Source organism: Sciurus carolinensis, chromosome X (assembly GCF_902686445.1).
Source record: "Sciurus carolinensis chromosome X, mSciCar1.2, whole genome shotgun sequence".
Lineage (NCBI taxonomy): Eukaryota > Metazoa > Chordata > Mammalia > Rodentia > Sciuridae > Sciurus > Sciurus carolinensis.
In genome coordinates this window covers 17,464,059-17,483,711 of record NC_062232.1, presented here as the reverse complement: position 1 = coordinate 17,483,711, position 19,653 = coordinate 17,464,059, and the positions used below count along the sequence as shown (strand labels likewise).

Here is a 19,653-nt window from a genome sequence, read left to right as displayed (position 1 = left end):
TGTTGAAGAACTGAGTTAAGGAAAACAAAAATAATTTGGGTCTTAAAGGACTTTTTAATATAGTTATATAATATTGACCTTATATATAGAAATTACATCCAATTTTCTGCAAAGTTGCAATGGCATCTCATAGCCCAAATCTAACCAATTTGGGCAAATTAGAACCTCTTTGAGCCCGTATTCCTGTTTATAAATTGTGCACAAGTTTCTTTTGCTATAGTAATGCTGTGTAACAATCAGTCACAAAACCTGACTGGCATTCAACAATAAGAAGTTATTGCTGATGCATCTGGAGTCAGTATTGGTCCCCTTTGCAGCTCTGCTGATTTTGGCTGGGCTTGCTAAAATGTCTGGGGGTTGGCTGATCTAGGTTGGCTTTGGCAGAAGTGGCTGGGATGATTGGGCTCTACTCCATGTGTCTTACTTCCTTCAGCTAGCCTGGGCATGTTCTCATGGTGATGGCAGAGGTGCAAGTGAACAAGCAGAAACATGTGGGGCCTCCTGAGGTTCCTGCTCAGAACTGGCATAATGTTATGTCTGCATTGTGTTGGCCAGAGCAAGTCACAAGGCCAGTCCTGATATTTATAGCGGAGAAATGGACTTTGCACTTTTAGTGAGAGGATCTACACTCACATTGCAAAGGGTGTGGGTACAACAAGGGGTGTAGAACTAAAGCCATCATTGCAACATATCACAAATAGGGATAAAGATTGTACCTACCCTTTTGGTTTGTAGTGAGGATTAGATGAGATAATCCTTACAAAAGGCTTAGCACAATACCTGGTGCATGATAAGTACCCAGTAAATGTTAGCTATTGTTACTATGTATGTCATGCCTAATATTAGCAATAAAGGTAGAATTCATAACATTAAAGTTTTGGCACAGCTATGGAAACTCCTTCATGGAATCACCTCTTTCTAATTTATTTTAAAAATAGTGAGAGTGAGGGAGGTTCTTGGGGATGACTGTTGCTAGTCCTCCATGCATACCCAATGTAGTAGTTTTCAGTTGGGATAAAGATCCTTTTAATGCCAGTGCCTTGGCCACATTCCAGAACCTGCCCAATCATTTAATGCTAAGTCTGGCTCACAGGAGTCTCATGAAACTACTCATGGAGCCAAATATAATTTCTATAACAGATCTGGGTTTCACAACTCTCTACGGGCTAAATCTTGTTACGACAAATATCAGACCTCAATCCTGACAACTCATTTATGTAATCTTTGGTAAAATGACAACCAGCAAAACAAGTAATTTAGATAGCTCATTGGGACTTCTTTTGAAATAAGTGTAGACACTACTCTTGCTCTTGTCCTTGGGTGTGCTTCCACAATGATGACACATTTGGCCCACCTTTCTTGTTTGTTGTCTACATCTCTGAATTGTATTGGACACTGTTGGCCTTTGTCATGTATTATCAGCCACAGTCTTGTGGAGCAGATTTGATCAGACCTGTACTATGCAAAGACCATATACTGAAAATTCACTTACTGAAAAAAAACCTTTATCCCTTCAATGAGACCTGAGTGTTGAAAGTGATCAGGCATAGTGACTTTCTGGGCATAGTTTATCCACAGCCAAAACCAGACTATTATGAGACTGGATGACATGTAAATATTCAGGTTTCTGATCCATTTCCTCTCAGTGTGGGTGAGTGGAAAACAGGACAGGATGAGTTATAAAATTGGAACACAGTCTATATGTTCATATTTAATGAATATATTTCATTCCTCTTTCTTACCCCAGTATTATGGATACATGGATACATGTGTTTCCTAAAAGGACATACTAAACTCCTGTACCAGACTAACACATTTTATAGCATGACTTGGTCCCAATTAATTTTATATTCCTTTTTTCTTTTGCCAACATGTTTAATAGCTATGTGAGTTTGCTAAACTGGTTTGACAAACTGGTATGATTTATTAGCACACGTGGCTTCTAGAAACCTCAGCATTTTCTTTTCTTTTTTTCAGTTTCTTTTTTTCCTTTTAAAATTTGTTCTAATTGGTTATACATGACAGTAGAATACATTTTGACATATTGTACACAAATAGAGTACAACTTCTCCTTCCTCCAGCTGTACATGGTGCTGAGTCACACAGGTCGTGTAATCATACACGTATATAGGGTGATAATATCCATCTCATTCCACTTTCCTTCCCATCCCCACCCACCCCACCCCTCACCTCACTCCCTTCTGCACAATCCAAAGTTCCTTCATTCTTCCCTACCCTCCCCACTATGGAACAGCATCTGCTTATCAGAGAAAACTTTCGGTCTTTGGTTTTTGGGGATTGGCTTATTTCACTTAGCATGATATATCTCTCAGCATTTTCTAGCCTTAGTTTTCTGGGATAATAATTTCTTCTACTTCCACGTAGGTCTCTTTGATACTGCTTATTTTAATGTAATTATTATATTTTTATCATGAGCCAATTCAAACTCATTCTTATAAATAGTTTAGTATAAAAGTGAATCAATGAATATTTAATATTTATTAATGCAATGATTTCATGTCCATAGTTCTAGTAAAATGACAATTGTCAGAAATAAAAGATTTAGGATACTCTCCCTGAGATTGCAGCCTATTTTTTCAGGGTTAATCACAAATATTATTAATAATGAGTTCCATTTGTCACTTTCATTAACCAAGTGGTTACAAGTCAAGGAAACTGGCCATGCTCTAAAACTCTGGGAAGACTGAACACATTTTAAGCTCATGGTTTATTAAGATATGATAACTTCTAATTGTGTTGAAGAGGAAAGTCTACTCAAGATTATGCCTTTTAGTTAAGAATTTTATTAGTATGATACTAATTTAAGATTGATGTACACAATCAACCTTGATTGAAATTTTTATTTTTCTTTATTGTCTTTTTCAGAATTATATCATCTTATAATATTTCTACAAGATGTATAATATGTATTTATTTGTTTTAACCATTCTTAGCCATTTGTCCTGTGCTACATTGACATCACCAATGTCAGAATGGACTAGACAAACTTATTGAGTCATTTGATTTCCACTAAAGTTTATATTTGATTGTAGACTGGAGCCCTCTGGAGATACTTGCTGGGAACCTTGCCCCCTAATATGAAGATGGGTTTGCTACTCACTGATAAGTTCCAGATTCAGACTTTGATTTTCTATATCAGAATAGGTCTCTCTTTTCAAAAATGACTTCACTTAAAAAGGGTATTATGCATTTTTTTTTCTCTTTTCAGCTTCCATTTTAGTAAACCTCTTGGTCCTACTTGAACAATCACGTACTTTCTGTGGAGTTTGATATTTTCTCTTAGCACTGCTGAAGTAACTGTTACACATGAACATAATATGAAAGAAGTTTGATTCAATTTCACTTCTTTGCCAGGTGTCTATTGCAAGGTTTTGTTTCATTTTTAAAACTTATTTCTTGATTAGCATGTCTTAATTATACAGATCAGTGGGGTTCAGTATGCTATTTCAATACATGTATACAGAGTATACTGATCAAATCAAGCTTCCTTTATCTGCCTACCTTCCTAATCTTTAATAAATCATTATTCTATTTTCAGGCCAATTTTTAAAAACTTTTACATATGAGACAGAACATGCAGTATTACACATCCACACTTTTTTTTAATAACAGCCATTCTAACTGGGGTGAGTTAATATCATAATTTTGATTTGCATTTCCCTGATAGCTAATGACAGGTATCTTTTTTCATATAACTATTGACTGTTTCTTCTTTCAAGAATTATCTGTTCAGATCATTTCCCAATTTTTTATTTGATATACATGATAGAGAGTGTATTTTGACATTATACAAACATGGAGTATAACACTTCAATTAGGATCAAATTCTCATGGTTATACATAATGTGGTGTTTCACTGGTTCATTTGCCAATTCTTTTTTTAATATGAATTAGAAACCTTAATCAATTACATTATTGAATTTTTTAAAATTTATTTTTATTGTAAACAAATGGGATACATGTTGTTTCTGTTTGTACATGGAGTAACGACATACCATTTGTGTAATCATACATTTACATAGGGTAATGGTGTTTGATTCATTCTGTTATTTTTCCCTTCCCCTCACCCCTCCCACCTCTCTTTTCCCTCTATACAGTTCCTCCTTCCTCCATTCTTGCCCCCCTCCCACCCCCCATTATGTGTCATCATCCGCTTATCAGCAAGATCATTCATCCTTTGTTTTTTTGAGATTGGCTTATCCCATGTAGTATGATATTCTCCAATTTCATCTATTTGCCTGCAAATGCCATAATTTTATTATTCTTTATAGCTGAGTAATATTACATTGTATATATATACCACAGTTTCTTTATCCATTCATCAATTGAGGGGCATCTAAGTTGGTTCCACAATCTGGCTATTGTGAATTGAGCAGCTATAAACACTGATGTGGCTGTATCTCTGTAGTATGCTGATTTTAAGTCCTTTGGGTATAGGCCGAGGAGTGGGCTAGCTGGGTCAAATGGTGGGTCCATTCCAAGTTTTCTAAAGAATCTCCACAATGCTTTCCAGAGTGGCTGCACTAATTTGCAGCCCCACCAGCAATGTATGAGTGTACCTTTTTCCCCACATCCTCTCCAACACCTCTTGTTGCTTGTATTCTTGATAATGGCCATTCTAATTGGGGTGAGATGGAATTTTAGGGTAGTTTTGATTTGTATTTCTCTGCTAATTCTTTATTTTAGTTGTAGATAGACACAATACCTTTATTTTATTTATTTATTTTTTTGTGGTGCTGAGGATGGAACCCAGTGCCTCACACGTGCTAGGCAAGCACTCTACCACTGAGCCACAACCCCAGCCCCCATTTGCCAAATTTTAATTGGATTACTTTTTGTTGTTGTTAGTGTTTTGAGTTTTTTTTTATATATTATGGATATCAACTCTCTTTTGGATGAATAGCTTGCAAAATTTTTCTCCCATTTTTAAGTTGTCTCTTCACCTTGTTGATTATTTCCTTTGTTGTGTAAAAGTTTTTAATTTTGATAAAATTCCTTTTGTCTATTTTTGCTTTCGTTTCTGTACATTTGGGGTCATATTTTTTTAAAAAAATCATTGCCTATACCAATGTCTTGAAATGTTTCCGTTATGTTTACCTCTAGTACTTTTAGAGTTTCAGGTCTTATATTTAGATCTTTGATCCATTTTGAGTTGATTTTGTACAGGGTGAGAGAGAGAGGGACCAAGATTCAATCTTCTGCATATAGCTAATCCAGTTTTCCCAGAGTTATTTATTGAAGAGCTGTCCTTTCTACAATGTGTATTGTTTCTTTGTTTTTGTTATATAATTTAGCAAGAAAGTCTTGCTAAATTACCCAGGCTGGCCTCCAGCTTGGGATCCTCCTGCCTCAGTCTCCTGAGTAGCCTGGATTGTAGGCATGTGCCACTACTCTCAGTGTAGATTTTTGACATCTTTGTCAAGAATTAGTTGGATGTAGATGTGTGAATTTATTTCCTGGGTTTCTTTATTCTGTTCCATGGTCTGTATGTCTGTTTTTATGTCAGTACTCTGCTGTATTGGTTACTATGAATTAAGGATGTCTTAAAATTAGATATTTCGATGCTTCCAGCTTTGTTCTTTTTGTTCAAGATTACTTTGGCTATCTGGGGTCTTAAGTGCTTCCTTATGAATTTTAGAATTTTTTTTTCTGGTTCTGTGAATAGTTTCATTGGCATTTTCATGGGAACTGCTTTCAAACTGTATGGTATTTTAAAATAATTTTTATTAGTTCTTTTAGTTATGTATAACATTAGGATTCATTTTGACATGAGTATAAAATCATGGAATATAATTTTCTCTAACTCAGTCCCCAGGACTTACCATTTCCCTTCCCTCCTCCCTCACACTGTTTCCCTTCTCTCTACTCTACTGATCTTTCTGTTATTAATTTATAGATTTTTTGGAAAAAAATAGTACATTATGGATATAAATAAAGGTGTGATTTGCTGTGGCATATTCATGTATGTACATAGGAAAATTAAGTCAGATTCATTTTACTACTTTTCCCTTTTCCTGTTCCTCCTCCATCCCCTTCAATCCCCTTCCTTCTGTGTGATCCCTTTAACAAAATTATTTCAGTTATTTCAATGGAAGGTCTTTACATTTTATTTGTTTGTTTTTTGTTTTTTGGTTTTTGTGTGTGTGTGTTCTTCAATTTCCTTCATCAGTGTTTTGTAATTTTCATTGTAGAGGTCTTCCATTTCTTTGGGTACATTTATTCCTAGGTATTTTATTTTTTGCAGCTATTGTGTATTAAATTGCTTTCATGATTTCTTTTTTTTTTTTTTTTTTTTTTTGCGGTGTTGAGGATCGAACCCAGGGACTTGTGCTTGCAATGCAAGCACTCTACTGACTGAGTTATCTCCCCAGCCCTCATGATTTCTTTTTCAGTAATTTTATTGGTATTTAAAAATGTTACTGATTTTTGGGTGTTCATTTTGCATACCACAACATTGTTGAATGTGTTTATCAGTTCCAATAGTCGTTTGGTAGAGTCTTTACATTTTTCTATATATAGTATCATATCATCTGCAGTCAGGGGTACTTGTTCTTCTTCCCTTTCTGTTTATATGCCTTTTATTTCTTTCTCTTGCCTAATTGCTCTGGCTACAAATTGCACTGGAGGTTTTGATAAGCATAAAGTGATCAACTTGTATTTACTAAGCATTTACTATATGTCAGTGGTAGGTATGATCAGGATATGAAATCATGTGAAAAATCATGTGAGATATGAAATCATAAAAATAAGAATGTGAAATATGAAATCATAAAACTAACAAAATTTTAAATTTGCAAAATACTTTTTGATTTTCTTACATATCCATGACTTCATTTAATCTAAATAATGGTTTCTGTTCTAAAAGCTTATAGATCTTCTTGTTATAGATCTTTCCAAGTAAATGTAAAGGGAAAGGCAATTAAACACATCTGTAATTATGTGCCTGAGAGTCACTCTGAGATGGAACTTAAAGTATGGGTTTCAGTATTTGGGGTTCATGGGTATGAGGTAGAACTTGAGTTGGCTTTGTAAGATTTCTTTATTGACAGAGACAAAACTTTGAAGGAAACTACAAATGACCATGGCAGGTCAACTGACTTCCCTCAGAGTATTGTTGCTTTGTCTGGAGGGCCCTTACCCTAAATGTGGCAAATTTTACCACGTAACACTTTAATTTTTATATGTTACATTTTGATCTTTGATTCTAAGTAAACATTTTCAATGGATAACTTAACCTTATGACTTCCACTTTAAGTGATTTCTATTAATACCGTATGATGGCTAGTTGGGGTGTTAGGTCAAGGTTTGGTGAGGAAATCCTATTTCTCTCATTTTTCTTATTTTAAAATTATGTCAGATTCTTCGTGCCTCAAGGAACATGACTTGACTGAGGGCAATTTTATTATGTGATGCTGTAGTGTAGTCTAAAGATAAAAATCAGAAGTGTTCAGTGATTTATCTTCCTAGTTCCAGTATGCTAAAATAATTATTTCTCTTATTTGCATCGACATTCCAACAATGACATTAATCACTTTCAAAGATTTCCCTTGTTCTTGAAGTCTGATGGGGTAGTTCAGCACCGTTTCACAGAAAATTTTATACAATAAATCTGTAAATTCTGCCAAAAAAATAGAACTTGAGATGGGGACTGGAGCAGGGAGTTGCTCTCAAGGGCAAAGACCAACTAAAGCTCATGGGAAAACAAAAATGAAGTGATTTACTTGTGTTTGACATATATGAGAGAACCACAAAGACAATGAGTTATCACAAGATGAATTTAGGGGACAAAGATGTGGGGACAGGGGAGGGAAAGAAAGGTGGAGAAGGAGGGAGGCTGCATATGAATAAATTATTTGTTATTCTTCATGCAGAAATGAGATTAAATCTTTTTGCCTCTATTTCTAATTGGAATGACAATCAGCAAGTTATAGGCAAAGGACTTTGAAAACCCATGCAAAAAATGCTTAAAACTAATTTTTTTTTTTTTTTTGTAGTGTTGGGAATTGAACCCAGCGCCTCACACATGCTAAGCAAGAGCTCTACCACTAAATTGTATCCTCAGAGTCCCCCTCCATTTTGAAACAGGGACTTGCTAAGTTGCCCACAGTAGCCTTGAACTTTTCATCCTCCTGCTTCAATCTCCTGAGTCACTGGGATTATAGATGGGCACCACCTTGCCCCACAAAGCTTCAATGAATTTAATAGTCATCATAATGTCTAAGAATGGCCTGAGAAGGTCCTATGGTCTTCATGAGGGTCTATGCTGCTTAGGAAAAAAATCTGGAAGCACTCATCTCCATTTTAATAATAAGTGTATACTTCATTATAAATGCCCCAAAGAAAATAGGAGTAAAATGGCCTTAAGATTAAACACAGGAATCCCAACGTTCAAAATTTGCCAAAGATCTCTCTGGCTTGGATAGTGATTATTTTATTTCATTTTATTAATTAATTTATTTTAAACCATAATGTAAGGTTAGTTTTCATATACCTTATTCCAAATAAATATTTTCTTATATGTTCAACTTTTTAAACCTTTTCTTTTACTCATTTTTTTTCTATTATTGGTGCTGGTCAGGGCATTGAGAGGAAACCTTTTGTTGTCCTCTTTTCTTTCATCTGTAAATACCCCTCTTCTTAGCAGTTTGTTCATGCTGCCAAGATGCACATAGCCATATTTGAAGAATTTTTTTTTAGAGAAAACCTTTTAGCAGAACTCAAACCTATTTCATGGAGAAAAGCCACATGATTATATGAGGACTCTCCCAACCTTCTACCATCTAAGCTATAGATTCTTCTGCAGAATGTATACCATTTTATCCTTTTCTCCTCTCATAATCCTGTCCCCTGCCTAAGGTGAATCCCTGCATATAGTCTCTAGGTCCCATCTTCCCCTTTGCCCTTTCAGAGACCATTTACAACTTTCTCTCTCCCTATCCCTTCTCTTTTGGATCCTTTCCATTGGTATTTAAACACAGTCAAATATTTCACATGTTCAGTAGCAGCAACAACAATAAAAACAGGAGCAGCAGCAAACATGCCCAAACCTAAACTCAAACCCAAACCCTCATACCCATCCCTTAACTCTAAGTCCACAGTGTACTCCACATTCCTCTTTTTATTTTTTATTTTTAGTTGCAGATGGACACAATACCTTTATTTTATTCATTTATTTTTACGTGATGCTGAGAATTGAACCCAGTGTCTCACACGTGCTAGGCTAGTGCTCTCCCCCTGAGCCATCCCAGGCCCCTCTGATCTGGCTTCTGTCCTTAGCCATCTTTCTCTCATAGTGCTTCTTGTCTTAGAGAATGGCAGCAACAACCACTGAAGCCTAGCCTAGGAATTAATCTTACTCGCCCAGCTTTTTTCACCTCCCACATACAATTAATCACCTGGTTTCATTCATTTGGTCCCTAAAACTCTCAAATCAATCTCCCAGCTTCTTTCCATCCTCATTGTTCCTCCCTAATGTGAAAGATGTATTTCTCTTTCCACATGTAGGCCATGTGCTGGCTGAGGTCCATTGGTGCATGATGAGGTCATAAAGACTTAGGGGTGCTGATGATTGCATATACAAAAGATCTAGTCCCTAGAGATTTCTTGGTCATTTCACACCCTCCTTATGTGTGTTTTCTGTTTGAAATGGTGACTTCTGCATTTTTTCAGTTGGTTCCCTTCCACTTGCCTGGCATTTTTCTCTGATTTATGCAGGACACTGCTATTTCTCCTAGAATCTCTGAGCTCACAATTGTCATTTTAGCTCTTTGGTCAGGGCCTGGCTTTGACCCTCACCAGCTATATGATCTTGAACAGATCATCAGATCTTAATTTCCTTATTTGTAAAATAAATGGCTTCCTCTAGACCAGTGGGTCTCAACCCTGACTGCACATTAGAATTACCTGGGGAACTTTCAAAAACTCCCAGAGCCCAGGCTAGACGTTAGGCTAATAACATCAACATCCTGATGCCTGGGCCTCAGGATTTTTTATTTAATTAAAAACATTTCATTATTTTCTTGGTCAGGTTTTTAAAAAATTTCCCCCAAAGAGCCCAATGTATAGATAAAGTTGAGAACCACTGACAATGCTTTTAATAGGACCTTTGCTCTACCATTATTTCATGTTTTCTCATGCTCCAATCCCAAGTTGAAGTTTCTCTTCTTTTTACATGTCTTTACTAAGTCGGGAAGAAATAGCTGTGAAGCTCCCCCCACCCCCTTCCATCTGCTGTTTGTTCTTATTTACATACGATGGAACCCAGCCCACTGATTTACAGCTCTGGTTCCCTTACAACTGTTATTGAACTGAAAACATAGCTGAAAACTTATTAAACAGAAAAAAAATTATTTTGAGCTTCCTGCCTACAATTTCTTATAGAACAAAGGAAATATTTAGATTGTTTTCCTTCTAGAAGTAATGTTAAAATAGATATATAATCCCATAATTTCAAATTTAATTTAATTCTGGGGCCAGATCTCAATATGTATTCTTTCTTGTGCATCCCATTAAGGAAGCTAGAACATCTCTGCAGGAGAATGGAATTTCTTTTTAAAAATTTTTTGTAGTTGTAGATGGACAGAATACCTTTATTTTATTTGTTTATTTTTATATGGTGCTAAGGATTAAACTCAGCGCCTCATACATGCTAGGTAAGTGCTCTGCCATTGAGCTACAGCACCAGCCCAAGAATGGGATTTTGAGGGGTATGCACCCACAGATAGGCACAGCCTCCTTGTACTGCTGTGTGGCTTCTGAAATTAAGTGTCAGGGTCTCTTGTCTCCAGTCCTTTCTATTGGCCTGCAGATGCTGGCAGCAAAGCCAGGGCAAACTTGTCCTCTTTGTGTATGTTGCTTCACTTTTTGAACTTTTGGAAAAAGGCCTTTTAGAAGATGTTCTATAAAAGCTCCCTTTGCATCTGCCATTTTAGATCTGAAATAATGGAACTTTGCTGAGCTGAAAGAGAATAGTAAGGAGTGTAGAAAGATGATAGAGAACAGTCAAGTATGGGATTTAACCAATGGCACTATATTTGGGAAGATATGGGGTCCTGACATAAGTCTGATTCACGTTGGCAAAGCCTTCTTTGGAGTAATGGCTCTTCCTGCTTATTTCCCTGTCAACAGTACCATTTCCAAGTGTTTGTTCACTTTCTTCTGCAGTATCTATCTGAAATACAGTCTGTGCGTTTACTGGTCTCTCTCAGGTCCCTATTAAGTTACTGAAATTGACTTAAGCAGATCACCAGCTATTCATAACCTATTAGAAATAACTCTCCCCCCACATAATCCTTTCACAGCTGGGCTATTCAGTTATTCTCATGGAAAGAAAAGGCTATCATCTACTGATGGAGAATAAATGCTGCCAGAACATGGGGTTGAGCTGGAAGAACCTCTTTCTCATCATATTGAACATTGAACTATTTCTCACAAAAGCTGATTTTGGTCCATTAAACCTTGTCTGAAGTTTTTGGCTTTGACACTTCTTTGGGTATTTTCTTGTAGATGGAGGAATTGATTGAGGGTGTTCGCTGGGCCTTCATTGACATGCTGGAGAAAGAAAATGACTGGATGGATGCAGGGACAAAAAGGAAAGCCAAAGAAAAGGTAAGAATTCCTTTTGATGAACAAAATACGATTTCTGGTTCAATGGATTTTCATGATGACATTGTGTAGTTGATTTATATATTGACTGAGCTGTTGGCTCTGAATGACCCCAGATTTAGGTGTGTTGTTTTGGATGAATAAATAGATTTCATCACTGGGAGGTAAGAGAAAATAACATTTGACTTTTCATTTCTCTAACTGCATTTTGAAATTCTGTGTAATTCAGGTTTCCCCTTTCTCCTAATTGCTGTCTCTAAGAGCCTCATAGTCTGCTGCCTAGTGAATTTTACCACAAACCACCATTGGATATGGCAGAATGTAGAGCAGTGGGGAGCTATGGAGAGCAGCTGGCAGAAGAGCCTCTAAGATGCAAAGAAGAAAACCTGTATTGGCTATGTGTCCTTCTGCTCTGTGCATGATATGTGCAAACGTCCTGAGGCAAATCCTTTCCAGGAACAAAGTAGATCTACTTCTTGACCCATCATTTTACACAAATGATCCAAAGAGCATGCTTATTAACTGTGGACCAATGGTAGACCATTGTGTATGAGTACAAAAGTTAGCAGTACACACTTGCTGGGCCTTGTAAATTTTTCTGATACCAAACAACAAGATAAGGGAATAAATCAGGAATGTATCAACAGTTATGCTATTTAAAAATAAAAATGGGGCCTATCTTAAATTTGAAGCATTTTGATAGAACTGGAGCTTTAGTGGGTACAGCATGCCTGCTACACTCTTCATGAATGCCACTCTGCAGCTGAGAGACTCTGAAATTAGCAGCATTTTTTTAGAGAGGTGTTTTGAAACCTTTCTGATAATAGCTATCACCTGGGATACCTAGATATTCTACAGCTTTCTGGACCCCCTTGCCAGCCATGTCTGGTTCATGGTTCTGGGGTACGGTCTGAATGTTTGTGATTTTAGCCAGTGTGATTGTTATTAGGCAGGCCTAGGGAATCATACTGACTCATCCTGACCACTAAATTATTTTTCGTTTTGGTTCTGGAGATCGAAATGGCTTTGCGCATACTAGGCAAGCACTCTACCATTGAGCTATATCCCCAACCCCAAGCAGAAATATTTTTGCCTTATGATCAGGAAATAAAGAGGGCAACATTCTGGGAATGTTTAGACTTGTTGAAATGGGAATGTGCAGATTAGCAAGGATATTTTCTAGAGCTTTAATACAGCCTTGGCATAGATATTTTATGTCAATAGATGTGAAAAGGCTGTTCAATGTTTCTAGTGAAGAAAGAACTTGGGTGGTCAGTTGGGGGAGTGTTGAAGACAAAAGGTGAGTTTGATTTTGTTGTCCCCTCCAAGGTCTGTCAAACTTTCTTAAGTCATGAAAGGACAGGTGTGCACAGATTATTATGGAAAACTCTCCAGAGGGTAGATGAAACTTTTTTTGAAGACTTCATTTATTTGCTGAGCTATCTTGTGATATCTGGAACAGAATGATATGGCTTGTATTGGGCATATAATAATAAGGCCTAATAATAATAAGGCCTTAGCATATTAGGTGCTCTTTAGCCCAACTCCTCAGGGACTGAGGGAGTGCATGTATGAATTAGTACAGGGCCATGAGGGTGAGGTAGATTGTGAGTGTGTATGTGTGTTATAAGTGGATGGATACTTGGGGAATATTCTGGAAAATTCAGTCAGTTCTTTGAGAAGTATGAATCAAGATCGCCTCTGGGTGATCTTCCTAGTTCCATAAGGGAGTGGGTACCTTACACTTGAGCTTTCCAGGCATGCAACTCATACCTCCTTAAAGAAGAACTCTTCCCAGTGTTTCTAATATTAGACGTGTTCCTGCTTGCCCTCTGAGTTGCTCTCCAGTCTTCTATTTTATTTCAATGAGAGCTGTCAGTTTTTCTTCTAAAAGTAGTCTTTGAACTCCCAGCTTTCTTTGAGCTGAGTTCAATCTCCCAGGAACTCTGCTAGTTCCTCGACAGGTACAAATATCAAAGACAATTGTCCTTCTGTATCTCACTAGGTTCCTCAAGTATATTTTATCTTTCAGAGTTCAGAGTAGTGCCTTTAATGAAAGGCAAGAATGAAGGATGTTCCAAGAATTTCCAGCAGTTCTCCAAGGCATGTCCTGCCCTGGACCCCGAAAGATGTAGGTTTTCTTTCTCCAAATTAAATGAACTTGCAGTTCTAGAAATGACCTCTGAGTGGAGCTCATACTACTCATAAAGAACACAATGAGCTGACAGCTTTTATGCAGTTTTCTACTCTGGGCCTGTTTTTGAAAAAAATATTTTTTTCTTGCCCTTTTTCTCTGCTGTCCTCAATTTGATTGCCTTTTAATAGTCAACAAAAAAGGAGAGGCTTTGCCTAATAATTCCTTGAATCTTAGATGGAAATCTCTGACTATCTCGGGGCTTTGTCTTTCTGATATGGAGTAGACCCTGCATTAAGAAAGGATTTGCCTGCATTTGAAGTGGAGGTGAATAATTCGCCTTCCCTTCCTGGTATGACTTGGCACTGTTCTTTGGGCATGTGTTGTATGCAGTATATCACCCAGGCGGAAGATTTCTCATCAATAATAGTGCCCACACTGGGCCAATGCTGAGTCACTTGGCAACCCATTGGGAAAGCTGAAAAAATGTTCTGATTTGTGAGGGGCTGAAGCTTTTCTTTCCCTGCCATGAAGCTCCGGACTGCAGCTAATTAAAGCACCTCTTAAGAGGTGTCAATCTCAGCATTCCATAGTGACCAACTTCCTGAACTGGGTGGTCCAGATATTCAGTGTTTTGAGGCCCAGTCCCATGGCTTTTATGACAATAACCCCATCTCAAAATGGAAGTGGGTCCATGTGGCTTTGTTGCACTCTTTGCTAGGGATGATCATTGTGAAAGATAAATGAGGGTGTCTCTGCTTCTGTGAAGAATAAATTTGTTATCTCTGTCTCCCTGCTTTTTCCTGCTCATCTCTTAAAAGGTCACGGTGCTTTTGTGTGTTGAAACCCATGGTGTAGGTTTCAAGTGCAAATTTAGTATTGTGAAATAAGTACCAGTTTTTGTTCAGGGTTCTGTGTTTCCTGCAAGTATGTGCTCTTATTGTAAACCAGCAGCACAAGATGGGAGCCCTGCTATTTTTCTGGTTATCAAAGTCAGTGAATGAGCGCAAGATGGCAAAAGAATGATTTGGGGGGTGTCTTCTGGAAGATTTACCCTTCCCAGAGCAGAGGAAGAGGCTTTCAAGGTCATTACATAATGATTCCCAGGCTGGGAAGAAAAGGACTCAGTGCAACCTTCTGTCACCCTGGTCAGTTCAGGGTCAGATCAAGAGGAGCAGTTTCCTGAACAAGGTTCATCTCCAGCTGAATTCAATTATGTAGCCAAATGCTGGATCCCTTCTGAAATGCTTGTGTGTGCTCTTTATCTCCAGGACCTAAGCTTGTTAGGCTACATCCAGAGAAAAATACCAGGATGGAAATCACTGGGAGATAGCATCCTGAGGGTGCTGTGAGGGAGTGGCCTTAGCCACAACAGATGCAGAGAAGTCAGCAGTACATTCCCAACTTCACAGGCTTGTGACTCCTACGCACAGACTTTGAATGAAGAGGGAAGAGTTCTCTTGCAGAGTACAAAACAGGAGTGTAGCTCACCTCTTTGCCTTTGTCTCTAAGCTCTGTGCATCCTAGGCATTATGGTTCCCTCTGGCATGCGTTCTGGATGTGGTAGTGCCCTGCCCACATCTGCAGCAGAGCTTGACAGGCAGCTCTAGGGAACTTGTTAGAGATGCAAATCCCTTCAACACACTGCCCTCCCCCCAAACTCTAGGGGTGGGGTTAAACCCTCTAGGTAATAAAGTTTGAGAACCAATGACCTTGTTCTTACCACTTCACTGCTCACCTCTCTGAATTCCAGCTGCAGTCTCCTGCATTTTGCCCAAGAGCTTTCTCTTCCCAGTGGAGCCTGCTGTGTCACTCACATGGAGGGCCTGGAGTATGGGGTGGGGAGGGGGACACATCACAACCTCTTCAATGGCCCTCAACCAACAATTAATGGGCAATGGTGTATACCTGTCCCAGCTCCCTCATCCCTTTCCTGTGTTCTACACAGGCTCCCAGGGCTTCCCCAGTGGGCTTGAGCTGTTTGGCAAGATGCCCTGTATCAACTGCCTTCCATTCTGTTCTCACTTCTTCATGTTCCTCTGGTGTTTCTTTCACCTCCCAAATGAACTGCATGTGCCTGAATCCTTGTCTCAGGGTTTGCTTCTATGGGGATCCCCACTGAGGACACAGCCCCAGGATTGTGTGTTCCATGCTTTCTTGCCTTTAAGGTGACAATGCATTTCACTGCATCTCAACAAACTAAATTCTGCAAATATTTCCAGCATAATGTAATGTGCCAGGTGCTGGGCCAAAAGCTGTGAATTCTGAATGGTGGACAGTCATCTGCAGTCACTCCTCTGCAGGGCCCTTCATACTCCTACTGTGGTACAAAAGTGTCATGGATGCAGGGTAGATGGGAGATGGTTTAATGTCAGGAGATGCAAAGGAGTCCTGAGAATAGGGGAGGAGGCTTCTAATGAGCCCAAACATGTGTGGGGGCTTGTTACTCAGGGAGTGCCCAGCCAGCTCCTTCCTCTCTCCCTCTGTTGTGTAATCAGATCCTGTCACTGCCCATGTCCTTGCAGCCTGTGGGCAAGACTTCCTCTGGGCTCTTCCTACTTGCTAATTCCAGCAACTCTGCATTCAGCAGTCCTTGTCCTTTGCTACAGCACTTACTCCATTACTCCTGCTGCATCACACATGCTCATTATAAATTGATTTGTAGAAGAAAAGGAAAGGAAGGGCTTTGGTCAAAGTCTCATTCTCATCACTATTACACCTGACAGCATATTTGCATAACTGCTCAAGAATGCAGTTACCCAGCTAGGTGGTGGTGTATGCCTATAATCCCAGCTGCTTGGGAGACTGAGGTGGGAGGATCATAAGTTCAAGGCCAGCTAGTCTAGGCACTAGTGAGACCCTGTCTCAAAAAATAAAAAGGGCTGGGGATATAGCTCAGTCATAGAGGGTCCCAGGTTCAATACCCAGTATTGCAAAAACAAAATGATACCTTATAGGTATGAAATGGTATTTCATTATTTTTAAAGTGAATTTCCCTAGAAAACTTGAAAGTTGATCTGGTAGAGTACTTGCTTAGCATGTGTGAGACCCTGAGTTCAGTCCCCAGCATGGCACACAAAAAGTGTGTGTGTGTGTGAGAGAGAAAGAGAGAGAGAGAGAGAGAGTGACACCCCTGCTTCCTGTACCTGTTCCAGTGCTTACCAGGGACACTGAGGGACAATGCAGTCTGTAAGCCCCTTGCTTGCTCTTCTGACTCCTATGTGCCTTCCATACTGAACTTGTTCCCACAACCTCACTCCATTTCTCTGGTTCCCTGTCTGTCTCACACACAAACAAGTCAAGATAGCCTTCCTCCTTGTATCTCCTTTCCTTCATTGGCCTTAACAGGAAGTGCAGTATACAGGTTAATAACACAGACTGCAAAAATGTTGCCTAGGTTCCAAGTCAGCTTACTACCCCTTCTTAGCTCTGTGACCCTGGAAATTATTTCATCTCTCTTGTCCTCAGTTTTTACATTTGTAAAATTGGGAGATCAGTACCTACCATAGAAGTTTGTTATGAGTATTAAAGGAGTCCGTATTCTAAAGCACTTAGATGAATGAGTGGAGCATGAGAAAAGCTCTTAACACTGCCAGAGCTTCTATCAAACTTCTGTCTTGTGGGAGTAGAGAGGCTTTGGTTGCATTGGTGGGTGGGAGAAAGGAAATGAGTGAAGTTAGTTCATTAGTTTGGGTCATTGGACTTTCCTTTTGGTTAGAGAAGTGGGTAACCTAAGTCCATGGTCCCTGAGTCCCTCTTGCCTGTCAGATGCTCCATTTCCCACTCCTGCTACCTCCTCCCCTTATAAATTAGGGAGCAGCCCCTACTGAGAGAATCATAGGAGGTGATAGCTTTTCTCTGTGAATTTTAGATTTTTCTGAGTCTGAACAAATTCAGTATTAGCTTTGTGTCATATGTTTTAAACACAAAAGCAAATATATAGTATAAGTAGGAGTTTGATGTATATATTTATCAATAGTATATCTACCTGGTATTTTTTTTCATGCTGGAGATGGAACCCAGGGCCTTGCACATGCTAGGCAAGTACTCTCCCCTGAGCTACATCCCTCTGATATGTTTCTGGAGTGAGTTTAATCAAATTTCCATGTTCTAGTGCCTCATACCAATTGTTTTGGGTGATACTTTAGGTTATTCCTTCTCGCACTTGAGTGTGGGATCAGCACCATCAGGAAGGTCCCCTTAGAATACAAATTGCCAGCTCCAGTCCCAGAGTTTTTAATTCAATAGGTCTGAGGTGGGTCTGGGGAATTTGCATTTCTGACAAGTCTTGAGGTAATACTGTTGGTGTGGGACCCATACTCTGAGAACTCCAGGTGATTACAGGGGAAATTTTCCTGACATCAAGTCTGTGTTAATAAGTGGTTACTTTATCTTACACCTTACAGAAGTCCTTTCTTTCACCATCTCACAGGTGAGTACCCTGGGCAGGTATTGGAACACTCAGAGCCAACCAGGCAAACTTACTAGGCTGTTGCTCCATATGTGATACTACTGTAATGGTATAAGATCCATGTGAGGGAGGTTATTTCTTTTTACAGATGAAGAAACCAAAGCAGAGAGGGCAAGCAAGCTTGCCCAAGGTCATACAGATAGGAGGGGCAAGAGCTGGGACTCCATTCCTGGCAGTCTGGTTTCACAGTCTGTGTTTTTGTTTTCCAGACCAGGTGATTCCAGCTTATTGGTATCACCTATAAGCTAGCTAGAAATGCAGATTCTTGCAGATCCATAGAACCAAAAACTCCGGAAGGGGAACCAGGAATGTGCATTTTAGTCCACTCTCCAGCTGATTCTAATGCAGCCAAAGTGTGAGATTCAGTCTCTCTGCTGTGGTTATGATGCCTCATCCTGCTGGCTTCTCTACAGTTTTCAACATCTTTTTTTTCTAAAGCTCAAGTTCAAGGCTGAACACAATATTCTAGATATAGTCCAACTCACCCAGCACAATGGGAATATTATTGCTGCCTTTGTTTTGCATACAAATTATATTAAGGAATCTGAAGCTGATATTATGGCTATCTTTCCCCCTCAGCCATGCATGTCACTGTTGGCTCATAACAAATTTACAGTCAGTTAATTTCTAGGTCTTTTTTTTTTTAATCTCACAGGAGCAGTCGTTAAGCTCTGTTGCTGCAGTCCTAAACTTAGCATTTTTAGAAAACCTCATCTAAGAACTTCACATTTATTCTCATTAAAATCCATTTAGTTGTTTTCGTTCATGGCTCTGGCTTTTGAAAAATATTTCTGGATCTTCTTCATGTTTATTGTTTTTGCTATGAAAATCTATGTTCATTAAAGAAAGTCTGGAAAGTAAAATACAGAAATAGGAAGAAAAATTCATCAATAGTTCCATCACCCAAACATAACCACTGCTAAAATTTTGATATATTACTATGATTTCCCCTATACATAAAAGACATTCTTGAACAGTGCTGTGTATGTAAATTTGTTTCCTTTCTTAGTCTCCTAACATTTATATTTTTGAGACTTTCACCTAATACTACATATTCTTTATAAAAGAATATTCACCATTATTACATATTCTTTTAGTAGTCATGCAGAAGATCACTTAAACATCTCTTCCTAGTTGAGTATGGTTGGGTATTATAGATATTGCCGTGATAAACATGTTTTGCATAATGCTCTCCCCCAAAATTTAGAATTAATTCCTTAGAATGGTATCTCAGATGACCTTTAAAAACTCCAGTCTGTCATTCAGTGTATTAATTACTGTTTCCACATCTATATAATTCATAATTTGATAAATTCACTTTTTGGTTTATTTTTTTCTGAGTTATTAATGAGCATGCTCACAAAGTAGAAGTAGAATCAGCCCATTTGCTCATACTTTGAAGATTTCCTTTCAAATTTATCTG

The 19,653-nt window shown here is 38.6% G+C and overlaps 1 protein-coding gene across 1 annotated transcript in view; it reads left to right on the top strand.

Moving 5' to 3' along the window:
- Positions 1 to 19,653, top strand: part of Phex (phosphate regulating endopeptidase X-linked) — a 190,456-nt gene that overhangs the window by 77,235 nt on the left and 93,568 nt on the right. The window contains exon 12 of the mRNA XM_047537191.1: positions 11,527 to 11,628. Coding sequence (XP_047393147.1) covers positions 11,527 to 11,628 — 102 coding nt within the window. The remainder of the gene's footprint in view (positions 1 to 11,526; positions 11,629 to 19,653) is intronic.